Raw genomic sequence first — 25,153 nt, 5'->3', positions numbered from 1 at the left:
GGGGACTGGGAAATCCACGGACAACTCATGGGTGACCGGGGACAGGAAACTTGAACAACTGGAGTTGAATCGGAACATGGATTAGAGGTACCCAGGAATTGCTGGAGATCGTCCAAACAGGAGGTGACGGCAGGTGATGCAAAAAATTTTTGGACTGTCGACACAGGAGGTGTCAACGACTGCTGTATAGTGTCCAATCGAGTGGATACTCCCTGGAGACTCTTCGTTATGCACTGCTGAGTGGCTTCTTGGATCTTCATACGGGCGAAGACATCTGGAAGAGCCGCTGGTCCCACACTTGGGTCGTGAGCCGAGTCCATCGGCCTTGAACAAACTGTCAGCACCGGGGTTTCTTGTGTTCCCGGCTGTGACCGTGGTGGACCAGTGGAGGGCGCAGGCTGGGACGGAGACTGGAGACGTGCGTTGAGGCGGCCTGAAAGCCGGGGTTGACAGTGGACAGCCTGGAAGCTGCGGGAGTTGTCGACGTAGGATGTCGGCAGTCAGATGAGAGGCGAGTGGAGGCACAGGTGGTATCGGCAGCAACAGCAGAGAACACAGGACGGATTCTCAGGTGAGGCTGGGAAGCCTGGAGCCTTGGGAGTCACTGAGACAGGAGTAATTCTGGGAGCAGATATATATATATAAAGTCTCTTGCTCTGACATACACTGGGGACCCGGGCACAGCGAACCAGAGGGTTGGCAGAGACCAGAAGCAGGGGCGCGGAGTCTAACTTGCCAGCGGTGTTCACCAGGGAGTCCCGCAAGGAACTATGGGCTTGGCTGCGTCTGGCAAGCAGGTCGCGGCCCCCTGCCCTGGTCCTCTGGACGCTGGCTGGGAGTGATAGCAGACAGCCTGGGAGCTGCGAGGCGGCCTGGGAGCCGGGGTTGTAGTTGGCAGCCTGGGAGCTGTGAGGCGGCCTGGGAGCCGGGGGTGTAGTTGGCAGCCTGGGAGCTGCGGGATGGCCTTGGAGCCGGTGATGACAGTTGGCAGCCTGGGAGCTGCAGGATGGCCTGGAAGCCGGAGATGACGACCTGGGAGTCGTTGGTCTATGATGGCGATAACCAGGAGAGAATGTCGGAGTCTCTGGAGACACTTTGGGAAACAGTTGACACAGGATGTCAACAACAGGTGTATGTGTGACAATACTTGAGTGCGGCAACTGGTGGACGTCGGAGATGACACAGATGATGTTAGTCACCAGGGGACGACAGAAGCACAGAGTCTCTGGAGGCACGTTGGAAAACAGTTGACACAATGTCGACAACAGGTGTATGTGTGACAATACTTGAGTGCAGCAACTGGTGGACGTCGGAGATGACACAGATGTTGTTAATCACCAGGAGACGACAGAAGCACAGAGTCTCTGGAGGCACTTTGAAAACAGTGGACACAATGTCGACAATAAGCGATAATGTCACAATACTTGGATACAGCAACTGATGGACGTCAGGGATGACACGGATGTTGTTAGTCAGGGATAGACGGCAGAAGCTGAGTGTCGACTGTGAGGTAGACAGTGCCTGTCGACAGATCAGGACTGTGATGGTAAAAGTCACTGATAGGTTTGAAGGTAGTTTGGCCTGGGAGCCAAGAGGTCTAGCCTGGAAGCTAGTGGGGATTTGCTAGCCAGGGTCAGCGGTATTCTCTGCAGGGGATAACTTGCTAACTCAACCGCAGTGATGTAATTAGCAGGAGTCTCTGGAGATGAACGGAACCAGGTAGTAGCAGCAGGACACTAAGAGAAGGTATCGCTGGAGACTGGATAGCCAGGGGCCTTGGAATTCTCTGTCTCTGGGGTAACCACACAGGAAGCAGAAAGAACATTTGTTCAAGGCAAGGAGGACTCTGGGAAGCTGGCTTATATTCCTCCAGGTGATTGCTTGATGGTCTGCAGCTTGCAGCAGCAGGCAGAACCAGGAAGTATACCTTGAGTTACCTGGGATCATGTGACTGGTGCTGAACTCAGGGAGCTTCACAGGAATTCTAATCACTGAGACTGCAGAACAGCTGCAACAGCAGCAGCTAGGAACCAGACAGGCATGGAACATCAGAAATAAATGTGAAACAAGTCAGGTTCATGACAGCCATGCACAGTAATGCCCATTCCACATAATGCCACACACTTTAATGCCCATTACACATTATGCCAGGGCTTGACATTTTTTTGGTAAAATAGTGACAGTACGCGCCGAAAGCATGCGCCAAAAATTTACACCATAATGCCTATTACACGTCACACAGCCATTACATAGTATACCACATGCCCTAATGCCCATTACATGTTATACCACACACCGTAATGGCCATTACATGTTGTGCCTCACATTGTGATGCTCATTACACGTTATGCCTCACACTGTGATGCCAATTACCTATTAGACCACACACTGTAATGCCATTTACCTATTATGCCACACACCGTAATGCCAATTACATATTACGCCCCACACCGAATTGCCTATTACACATTATGCCACATGCTGTGATGCCCATTACACATTATTTCATGCACCAAAATACCCATTACACATTATACCACATATATGGTGTATACGTTACATATTATATCACAAACCATATTGCTCATTACACATTATTCCACACACCATAATGCCCCTTACATATTATGCCATATAAGTGCCCTTACCTACAGTACATGCTCGTTTTCCGGAATTACATGTTCGATGCCAGGGTTTAAATTCTTCTTTGCAGGGTTTACATGCTCCTTGACATGGCCGGTGGTGGGGGGCTGCATGCTCATTGCCACAGGGGCTACATGCTCATTGCCAGTGGTAGTTGCATGCTCATTGCCAGGAGGGATTACATATTCGCTGCCCATGGGGGGACACATGCTCATTGCCTGGGGGATTGCATGCTTGATGTCTGGGGGGATTACATGCTTATTGCCCACATATAATGCCCCCTTAGTTCTATATACATAATTCCCCCCTCCCGTATTGCCACACGCATAATGCCCTCCATAGTGCCACATGCATAATGCCCTCCATAGTGCCACATGCATAATGCCACCCATAGTGTCACATGCATAATGCCCCCCGTAGTGCCACACACATAATGCTCCCTGTAGTGCCGCACACATAATGCTAATCCTTTCATGTCATACACAATGCCCCAATAGTGCCATAGACATGCTGCACCCCATAGTGAAACACACATAATTCCCCCTGTAGCGCCACACACATAATTCCCCCTGTAGTGCCACACATAATGTCCCCATACTGCCACGCAATGTAATGCCCCCATAATGCTGTATACACAGCTCTGTCCCATATACACAGTGGCGTGTATATGGGACAGAGCTGCCTTGAGCCTGCGGAGGGGGGAGAGCTCTGCCACGGGGAGTAAGCTGCCGTTTTGTCAGGCAGAAGAGGGAAGGAGGCGCCGGGTGGAGGGGGGGACGGCCCTCCTGCTGCCTGGTGAAGGGGGGAAAAAGCTGCCGCTGCCGGGCGGGCGGAGGAGGGATAGAGGTGCCGGGCGGAGGGGGGACGGCCCTTCTGCTGCCCAGCGAAGGGGGGGAAAGCTGCCGCTGCCCGACGGAGGAGGGAATGGAGATGCCGTTTGGAGGGGGGGGGAGGAGGCGCCGAGCGGGGGATAGCATCCGCCCAGCGTTTTAAAAGTGAAGGTGGCGGCAGCAGCGAGGGGGGCGTCATTAGGAGGTGCCTGTGCACCCCTGGCACCCCCCGTGCGCACGCCTATGGTGGACTTGCAAGGCTGCGAGTCAACTGGCACTACTGGGGACATGATCTGTAACTGGCAGTACTATGATATATAACTAGCATTACTGGATACATGATATGTAACTGGCTCTACTGGGGACATAATCTGTAACTGGCTCTACTGGGGACATAATCTGTAACTGGCACTACTGGAGACATAATCTCAGATCTGTAATTGTCACTACTGGGGACATGATATGTAACTGGCACTACTGGGGACATGATATGTAACTGGCAGTACTGGGGACATCTGTAACTGGCACTACTGGGGACATACTATTTAACTGGCACAACTTGAGACATGATATGTAACTGGCATTTCTGGGGACATGGTAGTCGATTCCAGTTCACTCGGATGCTCGAAGTTTGCGTGTGCAAACCCTGATTACGAACGGCCTAGGCAATTTCCAGTGTCGCCGTGATGCTCCCAGCATGGAGGGAGGGACGGGGTGGTGGCGGTGCTGAGACATGGGAACACCCAGTGTTTCATGGGCATCCGCTTCCGGGGGTGTGCAGCTGATGTCACATGACACACACCTGCTGATCGGACCCAACACATCGTGGGTGCTGAAAAGCAACCGTGAAGTGCCGCTGATAGATCCGTTCTGACAGATTGAACCAGCAGTCGGATGGGTTGTCAAACACATCCGGTTTGGGCCCCTTAACAGTAAGTGTAGAGAAGTCTCATGCACATCAGGTCGGACCCTACAGATTAAACCTACTGCAGGTTCAGTCTGTCGGATCGAACCCATCGCCGGCACATAGCGGGTGCTTTTTAGCACCCATGATGTGTTGGTCCGATCTGTAGGTGTGTGCCAGTGGTAAAGCACCGCTGGCACACACCTATGTGAAGGTGTGGGCAGCATGGAGTCCGGGCTGTCGGTGTGGGTGCAGCGCTGTGGAGGGGCGGACAGTCCGCTGTGTCCGAGAAGTGCTGAGCACTCAGCCAATCAGTGGCCGGCCTATCTTAATTTTTTTTTCAAATTCTGTTGCCGAGGGGGGAGGGGGGGTGTCGCAGGAGCCAGGCAATTCTCCGGGAAGGGGACCCCATTTCTGGCACCCCCCTGGCCATACCGGGAGGGTAGGCAGACCTGGTATGTATACTATATAAACTAAAGGTAATATGTGTTATCAAGTAATAGTGTAACAACAACCAAATCGTCTAAACCCAAGGCCTCTTTGTCACATTTAAATTACTTCTCTTTCCCCTTGCATCTTCTCCACTTTTAGTTTATACTGTAGCCTATGCATAGGTGCCGATTCTGTGGCTGCTTGAGGGCCCGAGCACCCACGGTAATTGATGAGCACCCACTCAGGAGAGGCCCACCCGCCCGTGTCCCACTGCAATCCCCCTCCCTCGTCGCTGGCACACAGGTGTGGGCATTTATGTACCTGCACTGTGGGGGCATTTATGTATTTGGCACTGTAGGGGGGATATTTGTACCTGCACTGTGTGGGCATTTATGTATTTGGCACTGTTGCCATAATTTGAATATTGGAGACAACTGTGCTGCGTAATATATATCCGTATTATTTTGTGGCCACCCCCTTCCCCATGAAGCCACTCCCCTATATTTTTGGCTTGAGCACCCACCAGCAAAAACATAAATCGGCACCTATGAGCCTATGGTTATTCGATAAAGTGTAAGTTCACATGCTTCTGACTGAAAAATAGGCCCTTATTCTGGTTAAATCGCAGAGGCAAATTCCTTCTCAAATGGACAAAACCATGTGCACTGCAGCTGGGGCAGATGTAACATGTGTGGTGAGAATCAGATTTGGGTGGGGTTTTACGTCAAAGTGAGATCTATATTGCAGTTTAAATATAAAACAGTCAGTATTTTCCCTGCACAGAAAAAAAATAACTCACCCAAATATAATTCTCTCTGCACATGTTACATCTGCCCCACCTGCAGCGCACATGGTTTTGTCCATTTGAGAAGGAATTTGCCACTGCGAGTGGTCCATAGTTCTGAGAGCAGAGAATGAGTTGTTAAGAGGCTCAGATCCTACACTGAGTGGATGGGGCACATATGTGCATAAGGAAAAGGCGAGCTGGTACATCTGCTTAGCAGCAATGAGACCCTTAGAAATATTTATCTGCATTCATTTCCCCACAGCCTTGACACACCCTCACTAAACTTACAGGTACATTTACTTTTGTTTGTAAAAATTAAGAGGTGAAGTTGCCCATAGTGAACAATCAGATTTTGTGTTTACCTTGTTTTATTTTGTACCCGCATTTATCTTTTATCCTGTAAGTTTCAATTCCTGTGTTTCTAATTGTTTTTAGGTCAAAATAAACTGTAGATTTGTAAAGTTAGATTTTCTATTGATGTCTTACATGCAGTATGTTATGAATTTCAGGGTCCCAGAACTACACTGAACCTACAGTACCCTTGTCGTTGCTCCATCAGTCAGCTATGGCGACTGGGGGCAGAAGAGAGTCAAAAGATAATGGAGATGTACCTCAGGTAGATGGTAAGTCACCTGTAATTCAAGTAATAATGAGCTAGAGCACTGATTGGTCAAGGCAGGTACTGATAAAAGAAGTAGTAAAAGCAACAGAGAATGGGAGATTCGGAGTATATTACATTCCCTTAGGCATATACAAAGCAATCAGAGCTAGTTAAAATCCAGATGAAACCATGTGCTTTTTGGAGGGTGGTTTCCAAATGTTTTTGGAGTGATTGTGGCCATCTAATAAAGGATGCATAATTACTGTAGCATGAAATAAGCTATAGTCTGCCACTACAAAGAGCAGATTATGTAATACAGTACATAGGACACGAGGGGTTATTCACATTCGTTCGGTCCTCCGTGCGACCGATGTTGCGCGTTCTGTACATGTGCAGATGTAGGGTGCGTGCACTCAAGGTGAATTTGCAGCCTTGCAAATCAATCAGAATAATCCCCATGCTGTATGCAAGCCCAATAATCATACTAAAGGCCCTCCTCCACTAGTGCATTATGGGCACTTTTCATGTGATTCCAATGATTGGTTGCGATGGATTGCATAAAAATTGTCACATCACATGTCCTTTTCCTGCGATTGCGATGCAAGGCGCGTTCCTGTGCAAATTGCTATTGCAGTTCTCACTGACTGCCACAAGGATCTATCACATCCCCCAGACATAACTGGGATTACACATTATACATTGTCCGGGGGGGTGGGGGGGATGGGGATATCACATGTGATGTATTGCATGCCATACCTTGTGCTAGTGGATGGGGGAGTTAAGCCACTTACCAGATTCTTTCTGGTTTAATGATTGAGCACTCAGATCCACATGCAGACATACACATATACACACAGAGCAGACATACACCCAGTGCAGACATACACACACACACACACACACACACACACACACACACACACACACACACACACACACACACACACACACACACACACACACACACACACACACACACACACACAGAGCAGACATACACATATACACACAGAGCAGACATACACACAGAGCAGACATACACACATACACACACACACACACACACACACACACAGAGCAGACATACACAGGGCCATCTTAACAGCAGTGTGGGCCCCTGGGCAAAGCAATGAACTTGGGCCCTTACCCATTCTGCCCTCCTAGGGGTGGGGGTGCTATCAGCAGCAGCTTTGATGTCCCACGGGTGGTAGGGGGTGCTCTATCTTCCACTTAACATGTAGGACCTGGAGTGGTAACTTCTGCTAATTACTCCTTTACTGCACAGGTGGTGGGAGGGAGAACACTAACGTGTGGAAGGGGGCATTGAGCTGAATAAAGGGTCCCTTGTAAATGACTTCCAGGGAGGTAGGGGGTGTTTTATACACAGGGGACGGTTGGATAATGGAGTGGCCTTAATATTTGTCATTTTCTGGGGGCAGCTTGTTTTACTGCAGATATCGCCATTATCTGGAAATAGATTTCTTAGCCTTCAATAGTATAAAAACCTAGAGTCCCAACTTTCAGGAGGTGCTGGAGACTTGGGGATCAGAGATCAGGACTGAGCCAGAGAAATCCATTGACAAAAATATAAAACTGTACACCAGATGTTTGGAGTTGGAGCAGGGACCGGCTGCTGGAAGGCTGATATCTCTGGTTCTGGCCATGGTAGAGACAAGCCTCTAGTGTCGACAGAAAGGGGAGAGTCTCAGCTTTTGGAATATACTCTCAGTAAAAATCTAAGTCAGAAAGAACCTGAGAAATCTGACTGGGAATTGCAATTAACAGGTCAGATGTGGACTGCTGCTTTGAAGTTGGATAGCTCCAGTTCCACAGGGCTGATTTTCAAAATTCTGGTATACCTGGAAAAAGGGGATCATCAGCTATCAGTATGGCCCTTATACACCTGGGGCCCCTGGGCAAGTGCCCATTAAGCCCATATGAAAAGACGGACCTGGACATACACACAGACACACAGAGCAGACATACACACAGAGCAGGTGGGAAAATATGCTGTTACTGTGCATGTGCAGCGGCTCCATTCCACCCTTTATAGGGGTTGGGTCATTGGGTTCACCAATATTAGGTCAACATACATTGGGTCGACCACTGAAGGTCAACATGGCTTAGGTTGACACATGAAAATCCCACCACTGAAGGGGTTAATATGGTCGACCTAATGTCCGTATCCCTACTGCGGGTAAGGAGGAGCAGGGCCCCCAAAAGGAGTGGTTAGGAGGAGACGGTCAGGTACTGTGAGGTAGATTTATTAAATGTCGATCAGGGGAATATGCGCTATCCCCGTGCGTTAAAGCAGGGGATAGCACTTCCCCTGTTCTATGACACCCGCTGAGCGGGTGTCTAGCATGCGGCGGTGTGGGGCAGGAGGCAGCGGCGTAACTATAGCACCGCAGCCCCCGCCACTGCGGGGGGGCGCTGTGCATGTGGGGGCGCGGGGGGCTGCGGTGCCCCCAATCCCCCACAGACTTACCTATCTTGCTGGTCCCGGCGGCTCCGTTCTTCTGCTGAGGACCACCACAAAATGGCCGCCCCCATATAGCACACAGTTCTCTGAAACTGTCTGCTGTACGGGGGCGGCCATTTTGTGGTGGTCCTCAGCAGAAGAACGGAGCCGCCGGGACCAGCACGATAGGTAACTGGCTGCGGGGGATTGGGGGGGGGTTTGCATGGGCGGCGGGAGGGGGTGGGGTGCTTGGCGGGGCCGGGCAGGGCGGCAGCGGGGGGCGCCCCCCCCCCTAATGGCGGAGGGCGCCCAAAACTTAGCTACGCCACTGGCAGGAGGCATAGCGCAGCTACGATATTTCGTACTGCACGCCTGCCTCCTGCCTAATTTATGAACGGTCCGCCGCCTGCAGCCAGGGCCGGCGCCACCACTAGGCAAATCTAGGCATTTGCCTAGGGCGCCAGCCACTGGAGGGCGGCACTTCGCCCCTCGCCTCTCGCATGGAGGCTGCAGGGGTGTCCGTGCCGGGTACCTGCGGCACTGTGTGATCTGGCGGCGGGGTCCCTGCAGTGATGCACGCTATCCGGCAGCCAGGCGGCGGCGCGGGAAGCGCTGCTGGGTTTGAAAACATTCCGCATGCTGATTGGCTAAGATTCAGCCAATCAGCGTGCGGCGAGTTTTCAAACCCATCAGCGCTTCCCGCGCCGCCGCCTGGCTGCCGGATAGCGTGCATCACTGCAGGGACCCCGCCGCCAGATCACACAGCGCCGCAGGTACCCCCCCCCCGTAGGCACCGGGGCGCCCCACCCCCCCTCGCCTGGGGCGCTCCGGTGCCTTGCACCGGCCCTGCCTGCAGCTATCGACTTCGACAGCTGCAGGGGGCAATGCCCTATGCCCACAGCAGAGACAGCGCTGTCCCTGCTGCTGGCTCTGAGCTGCGCTGGGGATCTCACGAGAGTAGCGAGATCCCGCGCATGTGCAGTAAGCCGGCCGGGGGGACAGGAGACATCGCGTCAGTATTAACTGATGCGCTGTCTCCAGGAGGGGACATCGACAGAGGGGGGAATTAGCACTCCCCCACTTTGGCGGACAAGATGTTGATACATCTTGTCGATCTCCCCTCCTGATTCGCCTCGCTAATGAGGAGAAGCAGGAACTGTTATAGTTGCGCGTTTAGCGCCGCCATAATAAATTTACCCATGTAAGAGGAGTGGGGCGGGAAAGGAAAGAAAGACTAAAGGCCCATACAGACACAAAGATCCTATGCCCACGACTATGAAAGATTCCATTCATTTAACCCCCTTGCAACGATTTTGAGCGATTATCCATGGTCGTTAATCGTTTAACATCGTTTGGTATCGTACACATTTTTAGCATTAAACGATGGGCGATAAACGACGATGCGCGTCCCCGCAGGTCGGTCATCATGTCTGTCATCGCCCTTGCATGCAGGTCAATTCGTCTATCATCGTTTACATCGTACAGTGCCGAAGACGGCAAACGATGAAAAACGACGGACAACGAGCGACGGAAAGCGATGTAGCCACTCCCAGGAACCTCCCAGGCGCCATTTCGCTGCTGATGGCATCAGGAGAACCAGCGTGCGTAGCAGGACACGGCAGGGGTGGATTCTTCAATAAATTGGTGAGTTTATTCGTGTGGTGGTGAGGGTAGGGTGGCGGCTGCTATGTAGTAGAGTATGTGCTGAGCGCTTCATGTTTGTAGTTATTTATGTTGTGGGGGTGGGTGGTTTGGCCTTGTGTGGTGGGATGCTGAATGGGTGACTGGCTAGCCCTGGAGATAAACAAACCCATATCCAATGCCTGGTGCATTTTGTGAGTGCAGTGCCTGGTGCAAAGTGTTGCTGCCTACCTGGTGAATTCTATGCATGCAGTGCCTGGTGCAAAGTGCTTCCGCCTGCCTGGTGCATTTTGTGAGTGCTGTGCCTGGTGCAAAGTGTTGCTGCCTACCTGGTGAATTCTATGCATGTAGTGCCTGGTGCAAAGTGCTTCCGCCTGCCTGGTGCATTTTGTGAGTGCTGTGCCTGGTGCAAAGTGTTGCTGCCTACCTGGTGAATTCTATGCATGCAGTGCCTGGTGCAAAGTGCTTCCGCCTGCCTGGTGCATTTTGTGAGTGCTGTGCCTGGTGCAAAGTGTTGCTGCCTACCTGGTGAATTCTATGCATGCAGTGCCTGGTGCAAAGTGCTTCCGCCTGCCTGGTGCATTTTGTGAGTGCTGTGCCTGGTGCAAAGTGTTGCTGCCTACCTGGTGAATTCTATGCATGTAGTGCCTGGTGCAAAGTGCTTCCGCCTGCCTGGTGCATTTTGTGAGTGCTGTGCCTGGTGCAAAGTGTTGCTGCCTACCTGGTGAATTCTATGCATGCAGTGCCTGGTGCAAAGTGCTTCCGCCTGCCTGGTGCATTTTAAAATATTTTAAAAATATTGTATATTGAATCCTTTTGTCATTTACAGACATGTCAGCTGAAATCACTGAACAAGACCACTGGACTGGATTCCTGGAACTGTATCAGTCCCATGAATGTCTGGAAAATAACCTCCAAAGACTATGCAAACAAGGACAAAAAAGCGAAGGCATACCAGCAGCTCATTGAGTACTGTAAAGTCCGTAAAAGTCAAGCGGATTTGAAATGGGTCAAAAAGAAGATCCAAAATTTCAGAACAGTGTTTTTAAAGGAACACAAGAGAGTGAAGGAGTCACAGCATTCGGGAGCAGGGGCGGATGAAGTCAGAAAGCCCACGTTGTGGTACTACAATCTTCTCCTGTTCACCCTTGAGGATGAGCCCAGGACTCAATCTCATTGCTCGATGATGAGGGATATGCCACCGGTAGTTGTCGAGAATCAAGATAAGGTGGTAAGTATATGTACAAAGGACAAACATCATTCAAGATTTTTTTTACAACTATACACTCCATCTGTTGTTAAATGCACATGACGATAAGCACTACAAAAATTTTTAGTCTATTTTAAAAAAAAAAAATGATGCAGTGCATGCTGGCATGTGTAGTTCAACAATTTTTGGAGTGTCATGGTTATTCGGCTCAATACCATTTTGAAAGTTTGTGTAATTTATTTTTGTATACCTTTATTATAGCCAGCACCAGGGAGCGACCATGATGTCTCCATCAGCGAGCCTACAGATGTCGATTTAGTTGACGCAGAGCCATCTCCTCCGCAACCAAGTCGCCCACCACCGCCAAGAAGACGTCGGGTTACTGCACAGAGTACGAGCTCTGCACCATTGTCTGCCGAGCAATTTCTGAGGCGTGCAGAACAGGTTCTTCAGAAGCCCCCAGATGAACATGAAAATTTTGGAATGAACATCGCATCTGAACTGCAGTCGTTGGATCAGTTCCAACGTCTTCGTTTTAAAAGCATTGTATACGATGCGCTAATAAGGGCTCAAAATGGTAAATTACCAGAGAGCCCCATATTACCATCGCAGACATTGCATTGGCCACCTCTCCCACCACCAACCAATCCACATTATCCGTCATATCCACCTACACCGAATACTTGTACACAAAACCCAAACAACCAATTTGCCTTGAGTGATCACTCCCCAACATCATCACCTACCTATAGTTCCTCAAGTAGCACCTGCTCCGCTTGGATGAGTGCCCATGCCACTCTGCAAGGTGATGAGCCTGGTTTGTTGCAAATGTAAAATTACAGTTGCTGTTGCAAGCATTTTTCTAAAAAAAATCAGTTCATGCGGTTGCACTTTCTTCGTTGATGTTGGGGAATGGAACATATCACCTTGCCTGTGGCATTCCACTGTATGTGGGCCATTGGGCCAGATGTATTAAGCCTGGCAAAGAGATAAACTGGAGTTAATGTGGAAGGAGATACCGCATCAGCCAATCGGCTGTGTTTGAAATATGGCAGTTGGGAGTTGATTGGCTGGTGCGTTATCTCCTTGCAATTTAACTCCAGTTTATCTCTTTGCCAGGCTTAATACATCTGCCCCATTGTACTCAACAAACACATGTTTGCACTTTGTTAAATATTATTTTCCATTGGTTGGGAAATGTTTTATCTCATGACAATTTATTGTCAATTCTTTGCTATTTTATGAGAGTTATTTAATAATTGTATATGTAAAAATTTAAATTTTTACATAAAGTTTTTTACTGAAAACAATTGTATTTTCTTATACAAGATGAGCAGGTGAGTGGATGGTGTGAGGGGAGAGAGCTAGTGGATGGGGCTATTTACCTGGGTTGGTATCCCTATTATGAAAACATCAACAGCGGGGCACACAAGGGACAATGGACAAGCTCCATACCTGTTCACAACCCATGGTCGGTATTCAGAGGGTGAACGATTGCTTCCTCCTTGCTGTCGCCACTCCCCAGTTAAATAAACAATGACCCCGCCCTATACGCATTTTCAAAAGCAGGGGTCAATATCCCGTCAACGGCATAATGCCTGCTGGGATCCCTACTGTTGGACCCATATATGACACCTATTTGAGAGTTGTACATGTCATGGAAAATAAAAGAATACATTACAAAACAAATGGGAACACATTCAGTTTTGAACAAACAACAATATAATTTGAAGTTAAAACATGGTACTTTAAACGTTGTATGATACATTTGTAATATAATCATATCACACAACATCATTTTGCCAGGACACTGCACCCTCCCCATTAAAGTAAGCAGTATACTGCTCCCTGATTCTTTTTGCCTCAGTGGTAGACACACCAGTAGCCCCTGAACGTTGGAGTTCAGTGAACCCCACTGCTGGTGTAGGGGTTTGTGGCTGAAGTGGTTCGGGAGGTTCAGTATGGGATGGGTGGTGGCGGGCCATTTTCTTTGTGCGCAGTAGATTATGAAGGGCACAGCATGCCAAGACCACCCAGTTAATCTTGTCCATGCGCAGATTTATCGCTGTGTGGAATACTCGAAAGCGATTACTCAGAATCCCAAAGGCGTTCTCAACTGTCCTGCGCGCTCGCGATAGTCTGTAATTAAAAATTCTTCTTTCCTGAGTTAGCCCCCTTTTGGCATAGGGCTTCATCACATGTTTGTGTAAGGCAAAGGCCTCGTCAGCAACAAATACAAAGTTCATGCCATTTGTACACTGAGAGGATGTGGGCAGATGGAGGCTATCAGAAATAAGGCTGCGGTAAAATAGGGTGTCCTTAAAGGAACCACCATCCGAGGCACGACCATTCTTTCCCACGTCCACGTAGAGGAACCTGTAATTGGCATCCACAATGGCCATCATAACAATACTAAAGTATCCCTTGTAATTATAATACAAGGACCCAGAATTGTGTGGAGGAATTATCTCCACGTGTTTCCCGTCGACAGCTCCGCCACAGTTCGGAAAATTCCACTTGTCACGGAAATCTGCTGCGACCTTGAGCCACTCTTCCTCTGAGGACGGTAACTGCAAAAGAACAAGAGTATATGAGAAGGGGAACGAAATAACACCAGGTAATTGCACTACAATCAACACCGGGCAGGCTAAAACACAGTTGCACCAGGGAAATGCAGTATAGAAAGCACCAGGCAGGCTAAAAGATAGTTGCACCAGGGAAATGCAGTATAGAAAGCACCAGGCAGCAAAAACAACAGTTGCACCAGGGAAATGCAGTATAGAAAGCACCAGGCAGGCTTAAAACATAGTTGCACCAGGGAAATGCAGTATAGAAAGCACCAGGCAGCAAAAACAACAGTTGCACCAGGGAAATGCAGTATAGAAAGCACCAGGCAGGCTAAAATATAGTTGCACCAGGGAAATGCAGTATAGAAAGCACCAGGCAGCAAAAACAACAGTTGCACCAGGGAAATGCAGTATAGAAAGCACCAGGCAGGCTTAAAACATAGTTGCACCAGGGAAATGCAGTATAGAAAGCACCAGGCAGGCTTAAAACATAGTTGCACCAGGGAAATGCAGTATAGAAAGCACCAGGGAGCAAAAACAACAGTTGCACCAGGGAAATGCAGTATAGAAAGCACCAGGCAGGCTAAAAGATAGTTGCACCAGGGAAATGCAGTATAGAAAGCACCAGGCAGCAAAAACAACAGTTGCACCAGGGAAATGCATTATAGAAAGCACCAGGCAGGCTAAAAACATAGTTGCACCAGGGAAATGCAGTATAGAAAGCACCAGGTAGGCTAAACAACACTAGCACCAACACTCTGCCTAAACACTGTGGATTCACATTACACTGGTTGGCAAAAATAACTGCAGTATATGGGGGTTTAAATATGCAAATATACTATCATTGCAGCTGCAACCACATGGAGGGAAAACACATTTTGCACATTGCTGGAGGAGTAATCCATAACGGATGCAATAATTTCAAAATTCTAGATTAGTTAAAAAATAATATTTCAAAATCTACAAACAAAACATACAAAATAAGTAAATTATTATTACCTGGAAGTACTGCTCACGAAGGACACTGTAGATAGCCTTGCATGTCTCTAGTATAATGAGACCAAGAGACTGTGGGGAAATGACCGCTCCAAACTTCATATCCTGTAAGGACCTGCCGGTCGCCAGGAATCGCAGAGTGGCGATCAGTCTCTCCTCCGCAGGAATTGCCTTGCGCATCCTTGTATCCTGCTTCTGGATATGAGGCCTAACCAGTTCCAACAACTCCGTGAACGTGGCATCATCCATGCGGAGAAAATTTCTGAAATCGTCAGGACAGTCCTCGTGGATCTCAGAAAGCAGAACCATGTGAGAGAGCGAATCTCTCTTCTGGAGCCACTTCTTTGACCAGCAAGAACGAAACCTTTTACGTTTCTTCAATCTCTCCTTGTCCACTAACAAAGCGACTCCAACATACGCTGCCATCACTTTGTACCGATAAGGAACCATTGCAGAAAGAAACACAAAAGATAGCACTGCGAAAGCGTTCAGCAGGAATAATCCTCACAGAACTAGCACAGAGCATCAAATGCAGAGAGTTTAAAATGGCCGAGCCTATTTATTTACTGTACATAATCCTGCCCACATTCCTGCCCATTTTTTTGACTGACAGATTGATAAAATGGACCTCGACGACCACAGATCGTTGATCATCGGTCATCGTTCATCGCCCGTCGTATGACATCGTTTTTCGCTTTTGTTTTGAATTTTAGCTTGTCGTTCGTTTTGCACTATCAAGGTGATAGCAAACGACGGTCGTCAACGATGTGTCGTTACTAGCACATCTTTGTGTCTGTATGGGACTTTAGGCAGGGAAGGAGGGTGGATGGGTTAGTGATCGGAAGCATTAGGGCAGTGGCAGCACATATAGGAATTCTAGCGCTCAGCTATAGTGGCCCCGTCCACTGACTGCAGGTGGTAAGCCCTTTCCTTCAACACAGTGTCAGGCTAGGGAGGGGGGCTGGAAGGGTTATGGAGGCCAGCCACCGGACAGTAGCACCCAAAGAGTACTTTATCCACATAACAACAGCATAAGGACATTTTGGATATCTTATTTGTTTTATAATTATTACAATATTACTTAAGTTCTGAGTAGTGATACATGTATCCAGTTATGCTGTATGCTGCACAATTATTAATATAATATGTCACTACCTCTCTCTCCCTGACACTCTCCCCCTCTCTCTCCCACCGCTCTCTCTTTCCCCAGCACTGTATCTCTCCCTCTCACTGTTTGACACTGTCTGTTTCAATCCCCCTCTCTTTCACACTTTCCTTCTCTATCTTCATGATGTTGTCTCTCTCTTTCTTTCACTGACTAGATCTTTCTCGCCCTCTGACTCAGTGTCTGCCTCTCTTTCTCTCTGACACTTTCTCTCTCTCCCTCACCCTCTTCCTGACACTGGGCGGGATGTTGTAACATCCGCGGCCCCCTTCGCCGGCTACCGCATTATTAATAACGGCATATGCTATAACATATGCCGTTATTCATGCAAGGGACAGCTCTTGCGGTAAGCGCTGTCCCTTGCGATGCGGTGCCGGCGCTGGACTTCCGGGTCTGTGACCCGGGAGTCCATCTGCGCATGCGCAGACCCCGGCGCCGGCCGCAGGGCACGCTGGGAGGGATCCGTGACGGATCCCTCAAACAGCGCTGCGGTAAGAAGCCCATAGGCTTCTGCAGGGATTCGCCAGCTTTAGCTGGCGATTCCCTCCGCAGCGCTGACACTGCGGAGGGGGCATATAGCATATAGAAATGCGGTAGAAACCCCGAAAACGGGGTTTTTACCGCATTTCTGCTATATAGCATCCCGCCCACTGTCTCTCTGACACACTGGGGAACATTTACTAGGATGGGAGTTCTATTTTTACAGGTGATGTTTCTATGGGCAACCAATCAGAATCTGCTCCTTATTATTTATCACCTTCTAGAAGATAATAGATAGGAACTGATTGCCCATAGCAACATCCCATGTTAATTAGAACGCTCATCTTAGTAAATTTCCCCCACTATCTCATGGTCTTCCTTCCTTCTGTCTGCCTGACAACTCTCTTTCTTCCTCCTCTCCCTCTTACTCTTCCTTTCTTTCTCTCTCTCTCTCTCCCTGAAACTCCCTCTCTTTCTTGTTCCCATCTATTCCCCCCACCTGACAACCTCTTTGTGTCTCTCTTACTCCCCTCAATCTCTCTCTGTTGTGGGGTGGGGTGCTATAGGGCATGTGAAGTCCTAGTTATGTCTTTGCATTTCCCTATGGAACTTAGGACCTTACTCTGGTTGACTCCCTAGACGCCGCCTGCTTGTTCAACAGCTGCTAATGGATGTTTGTCCAGAGATATCTCTCTGGAGTTACAGTAGGGGATAAGAAATATAAGCTTGCACTATTTGCGGACGACTTGCTGGTTATCCTAATGAACCCGATCATCTCGATCCCCAACCTGATGTCCAAATTTCGTAGATTTTGTTCCCTGTCAAACTTAGGCTCCCTCTTGATTCCTACAGGGCCTTAAAAATCCTTTATCTGGCATCCCAATAGCTCCAGGTACTTGGGAGTCAAAATACATACTTATTTATTTATTTACCTACCGAACTAACATGCTTTTTCAATGAGAATTAAAAAAACAGCTTACCGCACTTCACTCTAAACACAGGGAACGAGACAACAGAAGACTTTCTTGGATGGAAAGGCTTAGTGTAATTAAAATGGACATCCTACTCAGTGTTTTATTTCTCCTCCAGACACTCCCAGTTTATATATCTAAAACTTTCTTTCAGGACTTAAACAATGTAGTTAGAGAATTTGTTTGGCAGAACAAGAGCCAACACATGGAAGGCCTTCAATTGCCCCATTTCTCCTTGTATTATGATGCCCCTGTCCGTAATAGGATAATGGAATGGTCCCGTCCTTCTGAGGCTAAACAATGAGTTTCTATTGAGAGTGCCACCATATCTTCATCAATAGCTCAATACTCGTGGCACTCAAAGGTCCCCATCATAGCCCATCCTACCATTGGTCCTACACTATTACGTTGGAACAGACTAAGGATCCTCCCATATATATCTGCCAAACTCTCTCCCCTGACCACACTGTTTAATAATTCAGACTTCCCCCTTTCCCCGGGCACATCTGGACTTTCACTCATGGAAACTGAAAGGGGTGACACGTGTTGGTCAGCTGGTGAGCAACAGAGAGGTTATCCCTTTCCCTGCCATGCAGTCAGAATGGGACCACCCAGAGATCTGGAAATATCTTCAATTAAAACATTTTCTTCTGGGGAATAAAGTGCACCCTAGTTTTACCAGACTCCTAACTATATTTGAGGGCATGTGCTTAGCTTCTTCCCATCCAACATACTTCCTCTTACAGTGTTATAGTTTACTGAAAGTAAGTTCCTGGACCTCCCTAAATATACTAGAGATTGGGACGGGACTTACAGCTGGAATTAACAGCTTGTTTTATCATGCTGGTACAGGTGCCCTTTAACACTTGATAAAATGTTCTCAGGTGTGCCCGACACTTGTTGGCATGAAACGGGTTCCCCATTACATATTTGGTGGGAGTGTCGCTCGCTTCGCCCCTTTTGGGATAAATTTCCATCTCTAATTGCATGGTGGGCCCTGAAGTTCCTTCGGAGCCCGCTTTCTGGCTTCTTAATTTTGTGACAGGTTTCCTGACCACCTACAAAAAACTCTATTAAAGTTCCTTAATAGTGCCCCAAAACGGTTATCCCTGTTCGCTGGCAGTGCACTGCCCTACCTACTGGGAAGTAGTGGGTATGTAGAATAGACATACAGTATATATGACTATGGAAGAGATACGGGCGACACCAGAAAGCCAGTATGGATTTACAATGACTTGGTTTCCCTGGCTTGATTTCGTTCTCTAAAACATACCTAGTGAATATGACTTAAGAACGAGTCCTATATTTTTGGTCCTTTATCTAGACGTTGTATGTTTAACTAAAGATTGAAGAAAATTGTCTCTTTGTGGGGTTTGAATAAACAATAGGAAGACCACACAACCCCTCTCCCCTCCTTCTTGTCTCTTTATCTCTTTTTCTACTTTCTCTCTTGCCTTATTTTTCTGTTATTTGCTTATATGTTAAGATTTTACTGTTTAAGCAGGATTTGATATGTATTCAACAGATTGACTGGATTTACATAAACATCCATTCACAGGCCAGGGAGAACCTCCCACATCTTTTGATGGTCCCCAACCATTGAAAGTCGTGTTGCGTACACGCATATCAAAAGTGACTCTCAGGTCACTCAAATATGCTTGTACATTCAGGAGGAAATGGACGCTCAGTTGACGTCCAGTTATGTCAGCTGCCCACCACTGATGCCCACATCATCAGGGATTACCATGGGAACACCCAGTGTTTTCATGGGAACCCCGGCCTGCTGCCCACCACCCGCAATGTTGGGTGCAGAAATGCGAATATGCCAAACATCTGTCCCTGTGCGAACGAACGGCCGCTGTGAACGGACCTGAATAAGGTCCTATGTCTCATGAGCAAGGACATCTGGTGGTAGGACATGTACTTTAAGCAATTATAGTGCCATCTTCAGATTGCGCCATGTGTTAGTTGGCAAATAAACATTAATACATTTTGGAGGTGCATTAATAATCCCTGAGGTCATCAGTTAAATTCCTGACCAAGGCACTGGTTGGTTGTATGTACAATATGTTTTCCCCATGTTTGTATGGGTTTCCTCCTACACTCCAAAAGTATACTGGTAGGTTAATTGGCTTCAAATATATGGTACTTGTGTATTATCAGGGCGCCCAGATTTTCTATGTACGGAAGCGTAGTGAAATCGCATCGCAGTGCATCGCATGTATGCCATACAATGCGATGGGATGCGATTTTATATCGCACCCTATCTTTCTAATGGTCTATACCACTAAATTACATAAAAATGCCATTTAGGGTGGCCCCCCACTATCCACTTCCCCCCACTATCCACGTCCCCCCCCCACTATACACGTAATCCTGAAGCGTGGCGAACGGCGGCGGAATGCATCGTCTGACTTTTTGTCATACCCCCACTATCCACGTCGGCGTGGAGTTGATTTTATATAGTGTGGCGAGCGCAGCGAGCCTCCGAGCCCGAAGCGTGGAGAGTGGACGCGGATTACTTCACAGGTATCCGGCTCGGTGGCTCGCTGCGCTCGCCACACTAAATTAAAATCAACTCCACGCAGATGTGGATAGTGGGGGTATGAAAAAATTCGGAGGACATGTTCCGCCACCCCTCGCGGGCTCGCTACGCTTGCCACGCTTCGGGATTACGTGGATAGTGGGGGGAGGACGTGGATAGTGGTGAGGGAAGTGGATAGTGGGGAGCCACCCTAAATGGCATTTTTATGTCATTCCGTGGTATAGAATGTGATGGGTGCTTGTACAATTTTGAAATCTCATCGCATCGCATCCTGTATACAATGCTGTTCAATGCGACGTGATTACCCTACGCAGAATAGCCCTGTACGCTAATAGAGCAGTGGGCGCCGTGATAATACACAAGTACCCAATATATTCTAGGTAATATACAGATTTAGCAGCAGTGCACACACGTCCATACATGTGCGTACGCACTGCTAAAATGTTGTCACGGATAATTATTATTATAAAATTTTCGGTACTTGTGTATTATCTGGGCTCCCGATTTTTTCATTGCATGCCACTACTTAAGGTATGCAATGCAATGCAATGCGATGCGATTTTTCATTGTAAAGACCTGATTTTTAATTTGTATAGTCAACCATGGGTGATTTCATACCCCCACTATCCAACTACCCATGGAGTTGATTCTATATAGTGTGGCGAGCGACGCGATCCACCGAGCCCGAAGCGTGGCGAGCGGACGCGGATTACTTTACATGTATTCTGCGTCCCCTCGCTTCGGGCTCGGTGGCTCGCTGCGCTCGCCACACTATATAAAATCAACTCCATGTGTAGTTGGATAGTGGGGGTATGAAATCACCCATGGGTGACTATACAATTAAAAATCTGGTCTTTACAATGAAAAATCGCATTGCATGAATTGTATGCCACTATATTGCATGCAATGTGATGCAATGCAATGCGATGCAATGCAATACAGTGAAAAAATCGCTCATATATTACACAAGTACCAAATATTCTTTATAAGGTGCCACAAGTGCTTCACAGCACCGTATATATGGCAGACATTACAACAATACAGGGTATACAGAACTAAATATAACAATAACTGGAAAACTAAAACCGAGCAGAGGTAACAATTTTTCAGTGCCAGTTTGCAAGATGGATGCTAATAGCCGCAGCTTAGATGAGCATAGCTAAATCTGTAGATTGTAAGCCCCACTGGGGCAATGACTGATGTGAGTGAGTTCATAGAATAATTGGCAAGATACTTTTATTCAACATATTCTCTTTTCTTGCAGAGGAGCAGGTGAGACAACAGACAGAAGGCATATTTATGAGTTACGCCTATCACACGAATCAGCTGAGGAGAGCAGAGGATGAGGATTCCAGGGCACTTAATACTGAATTAGAAGATGCAAGACAAAGAGACGGGTACCATTGTGATATATAACATAGAAGACAATTTAGAAAACAAATAAATGATAAGGTGAGTTAACCCTTTGAGTGCCAACATCTTTGTGAGAGATGTGCAAAAATATCCTCTAAAAATATATATATTTTTTAATATAAAGTCAAATAAATAATGTTATGTTAAAAAAGATTATATTTCCTATATCAGGTAAACATTCCCGGTCAATAGGATGAATAAAAATGTTGGCTTGGCAATTTTCACACCTATTTTGAAAAATTCACTTGGCACTCAAAGGGTTAATAAGATTGGATATTTGTAAGACCACAAGACATGTCTTACATATTAGGTAAGGCCTGATCAGTGCAATCATGTATAAGGTAAATTCTAATTCATAAAACTATTTTTGCTATATTTTGCCAGTGATGGGCAATGGAAATCGATGGTTGACAACCATAGATGTTTCTGGTCAGAGGATGAGGATTCTAGAGCACTTAATAGGGAACTAGAAGAAGCAAGACAAAGAGACGGGTACCATTCTGATATATAAAATATGCCCATTTCAGACCGCACTAAAAAAACGGTATTTTACCGATCTTTAACCGTTTTAAAATGGTAATATGTGCGGTCTGAAAGGTGCAGAGTGATTTTACCGTTTCCAAAAAAAGTTTTTGGGAAACGGTAAAAAAGCAGGGTCCTTCCCGTTTCAGATTCGTTTTTTTTTTTTTGCTGTCTGAACGGGTCTGAAACGGTACCCAGGCTGCAGTGGACACTATTGGTCCCCAGCGCCGTGCATATTTAATGAGATGGCTGCTCATTACATATGCGCATATGTATGAGCGGTCGGCTCATGAGGTGAGGTGCCCCTGGCAGCAAAAGGCACATGCCAGGGGGACAGACAGTCTGGCCTATTTCAGGTAATGCCACCGTCAATCACCGCCCCGGGGTCGTGGACTTGGAGTTTACTGATCACTTGGCACAATGACTGGAGAGGTGAAGTGCACCATGTCACATCCTGGGCTTCCTGGTGCCAACCCTGCGCTTGTGCCACTCTGCAGAGCTGCTCCCCAGCCGTCACCTTGCCACAGGAGGTGAGGTCAGTCAGTCCCTTTCCCTGGGGCTTCTTGCTCTGCTTCCTCCTAAGCTGCCCCGTGCCACCACTTACATCACTGGCCACTTTGCAGCCAGTGCCAACAAGTGCTGCTGCCCAGTGCTCTGCTGTGTGCTGCGCTGCAGTGCAATCCCGGTGGAGACAGCTGCTTTCACACTGCAAACCTACTTTAGACCAGGTATTTACATGCGATGGGAAAGGGGTTAAACTTGCTCTGACCCATTTTAAAAATCATTTTAAATACCTGGTCTAAGCAGGTTTTGCGGTGTGAAAGCAGCAATAGAAGACAGTAAAGTATTTAGAAAACAAAGAAATGAAATTCAGTGTAATATGCTGGTTATCATTGATGAAGTGGGTTAATCATATTGAATATTTGCAAGGCAACAAGACATTTCTTACATAGTAAGTAATGCCTGATTAGTGCAATCATGTATTCTGATTCTGTAGTCTGATTCATAAAACCATGGCCCTTATTCTGGTCGGTGCGGCCGGATCAGATTATGCGGCCAGGACCGTGCGTGCGAAACCCCGCCTTCCATACGGATCGCCAACTCCGTCCGTACGCGGTAAGAAGCTGGCCGATCGGACCGCACGTGTATTTTACACGGAATACGCCTCCTCCATCTAAGGGAACCTCCCCCATCATTCGATGGTCGCAGACCATCGAATGCAGGACCGAGTGCTCCACCAGCTCCCGCAACCTCAGACTACACGGACATTTTTCCGTGCAAAAGCAGGGATCTGGGCGGGCAGCTGACATCCGGTGATGTCATATGTCCTCCCCCTACACGCGCGTCACGGCCGCATTACCATACGTACGCCCAGCGTTTGCATGGGAACACCCATGAAACGCGGGGCGTATGCATATGGTAATGAGCACAAATAGCCCTTCACGCCCCTCTCCACCCCCTGTTCGGAGTGTTCACATATCATGCGGGATTTGGCCGTACGCCCCGCTCGCACATACGCAGAGACGCCTCTGCACATGCGCAGACACAAAACATCGGCGGCCCGAACGCACGCGGATATATCCGCACCGACCAGAATAAGGGCCCATGTTTGGTACTTATATGTTAGTTGGGCGCCCACTAAGCTATTTGCTTAGTTTTACGCGTCCGCTCGCCACGCTTCGGGCTTGGTGGCTCGCTGTGCTCGCCACACTATATGAAATCAACTCCACGCGGACATGGATAGTGGGGGTATGAGCGTATTAACTATAGTGGGCGCCCAACTAACATATACAGTAAGTACCCCATGTTTTGTTGAAAAATGGTGCTAGGGATGGGCAATGGAAACCAATGGCTGACAACCAATGTTTCTGGTCAGAAAACAATTGTTGAAACCATCGCCTACTTTGCTCCGATAGTCAGTTTTGTTTGCTTTGTGATGTCACTGGATGCAAACAGACCTACTTTGTGCATGCACACACTATTTTTGTCTATTTCACTTCGCACCACTACAACCACCACTTTCATAAACTAAATTTGTTTTATTTTTCTCAGAAAATAATATACAGTATATGTATACTATGGGGGTATTCAGTTAGGAATTTTTGACTTTTGTAGGTCAAATCTACATTCGATCTGTTCAATTGCAGGTTGTGAGTAATGTGTTCTGTCAAAACGTGGGCGTTTTCAACAATTTTTTTGTTAAGTTTCACCGATGCAGTTTCCACTTTTAAAAAGAGTGGAACTGCATTAGTCCAAACATGACTAAAAACTGTCCGAAAATGGCCGCAATTGAATAGGAAAGTCTGTTTTTCTGGCTAGCCCAAAAAAAAAACCCCAGACTGAATAGTAAATACTCTCTTATGTTTGCTATGATTATTACTACAATAATACTGCAATATTTTATACATATCTCCCAATGTTCTGTCCCACCGTAGCAGGACACATGCGCTCGCCAGAGCCGCGCGCCTTAAACTTGGGGGCGAGGCCTGTCAGGAAGGGTGCTTACAACAAGTGTATTTTGCTAGGCCATCTCCCATTTCGCTGCATTGGGGGCATGGCCCAGACGCTCTGTGAGCTTCTAACCATGCCCCCATCCGCTCTGGCTGCGTGAATAGACGCTGTGCGCATGCTGTCACCGCTGCTCACCCAGTGACTCCCAACTGCTCAAGCCCCGCCTCCCTCTGAAGGACACACTGCCGGCCCCGGGTGGGATGCAGGAACGTCCCCAAAAACTAAGATGTTCCCATGGAAAGCGGGACAGTTGGGAGGTATGTTCTACCAGGTTTCTAATGACAAGAATAAAGGGTCTTCATGATTATCTTTATCATGTATCACTTTTATATGTTTGTAATTTTGGTTCACATTTTGCAAGGGACAAGGGGCTCAATAAATGCTAGGCATTAGTAAAAGGAAACTGAAATTTCTGCCAAATCCAATGTTACAAACTTTACAACCTGTATAAACAGTAATAATGACCATGTACCC

At 47.6% G+C, this 25,153-nt stretch overlaps 1 protein-coding gene across 2 annotated transcripts in view; it reads left to right on the top strand.

Annotated features, from left to right (window-relative positions):
- BAK1 (BCL2 antagonist/killer 1) overlaps positions 1-25,153 on the top strand; it is an 85,135-nt gene that overhangs the window by 30,372 nt on the left and 29,610 nt on the right. For both annotated transcript variants that reach the window (XM_083173098.1, XM_083173099.1), the window contains exons 2-3: positions 6,106-6,219; positions 21,498-21,630. In XM_083173098.1, coding sequence (XP_083029224.1) covers positions 6,162-6,219; positions 21,498-21,630 — 191 coding nt within the window. In that variant the 5' untranslated portion in view covers positions 6,106-6,161. The remainder of the gene's footprint in view (positions 1-6,105; positions 6,220-21,497; positions 21,631-25,153) is intronic.

Source organism: Crinia signifera, chromosome 2 (genome assembly GCF_055691185.1).
Source record: "Crinia signifera chromosome 2, ASM5569118v1, whole genome shotgun sequence".
Classification (NCBI taxonomy): Eukaryota; Metazoa; Chordata; class Amphibia; order Anura; family Myobatrachidae; genus Crinia; species Crinia signifera.
Note: the sequence above shows the minus strand (reverse complement) of the source record. Positions and strands in the feature narration are given on the sequence as shown.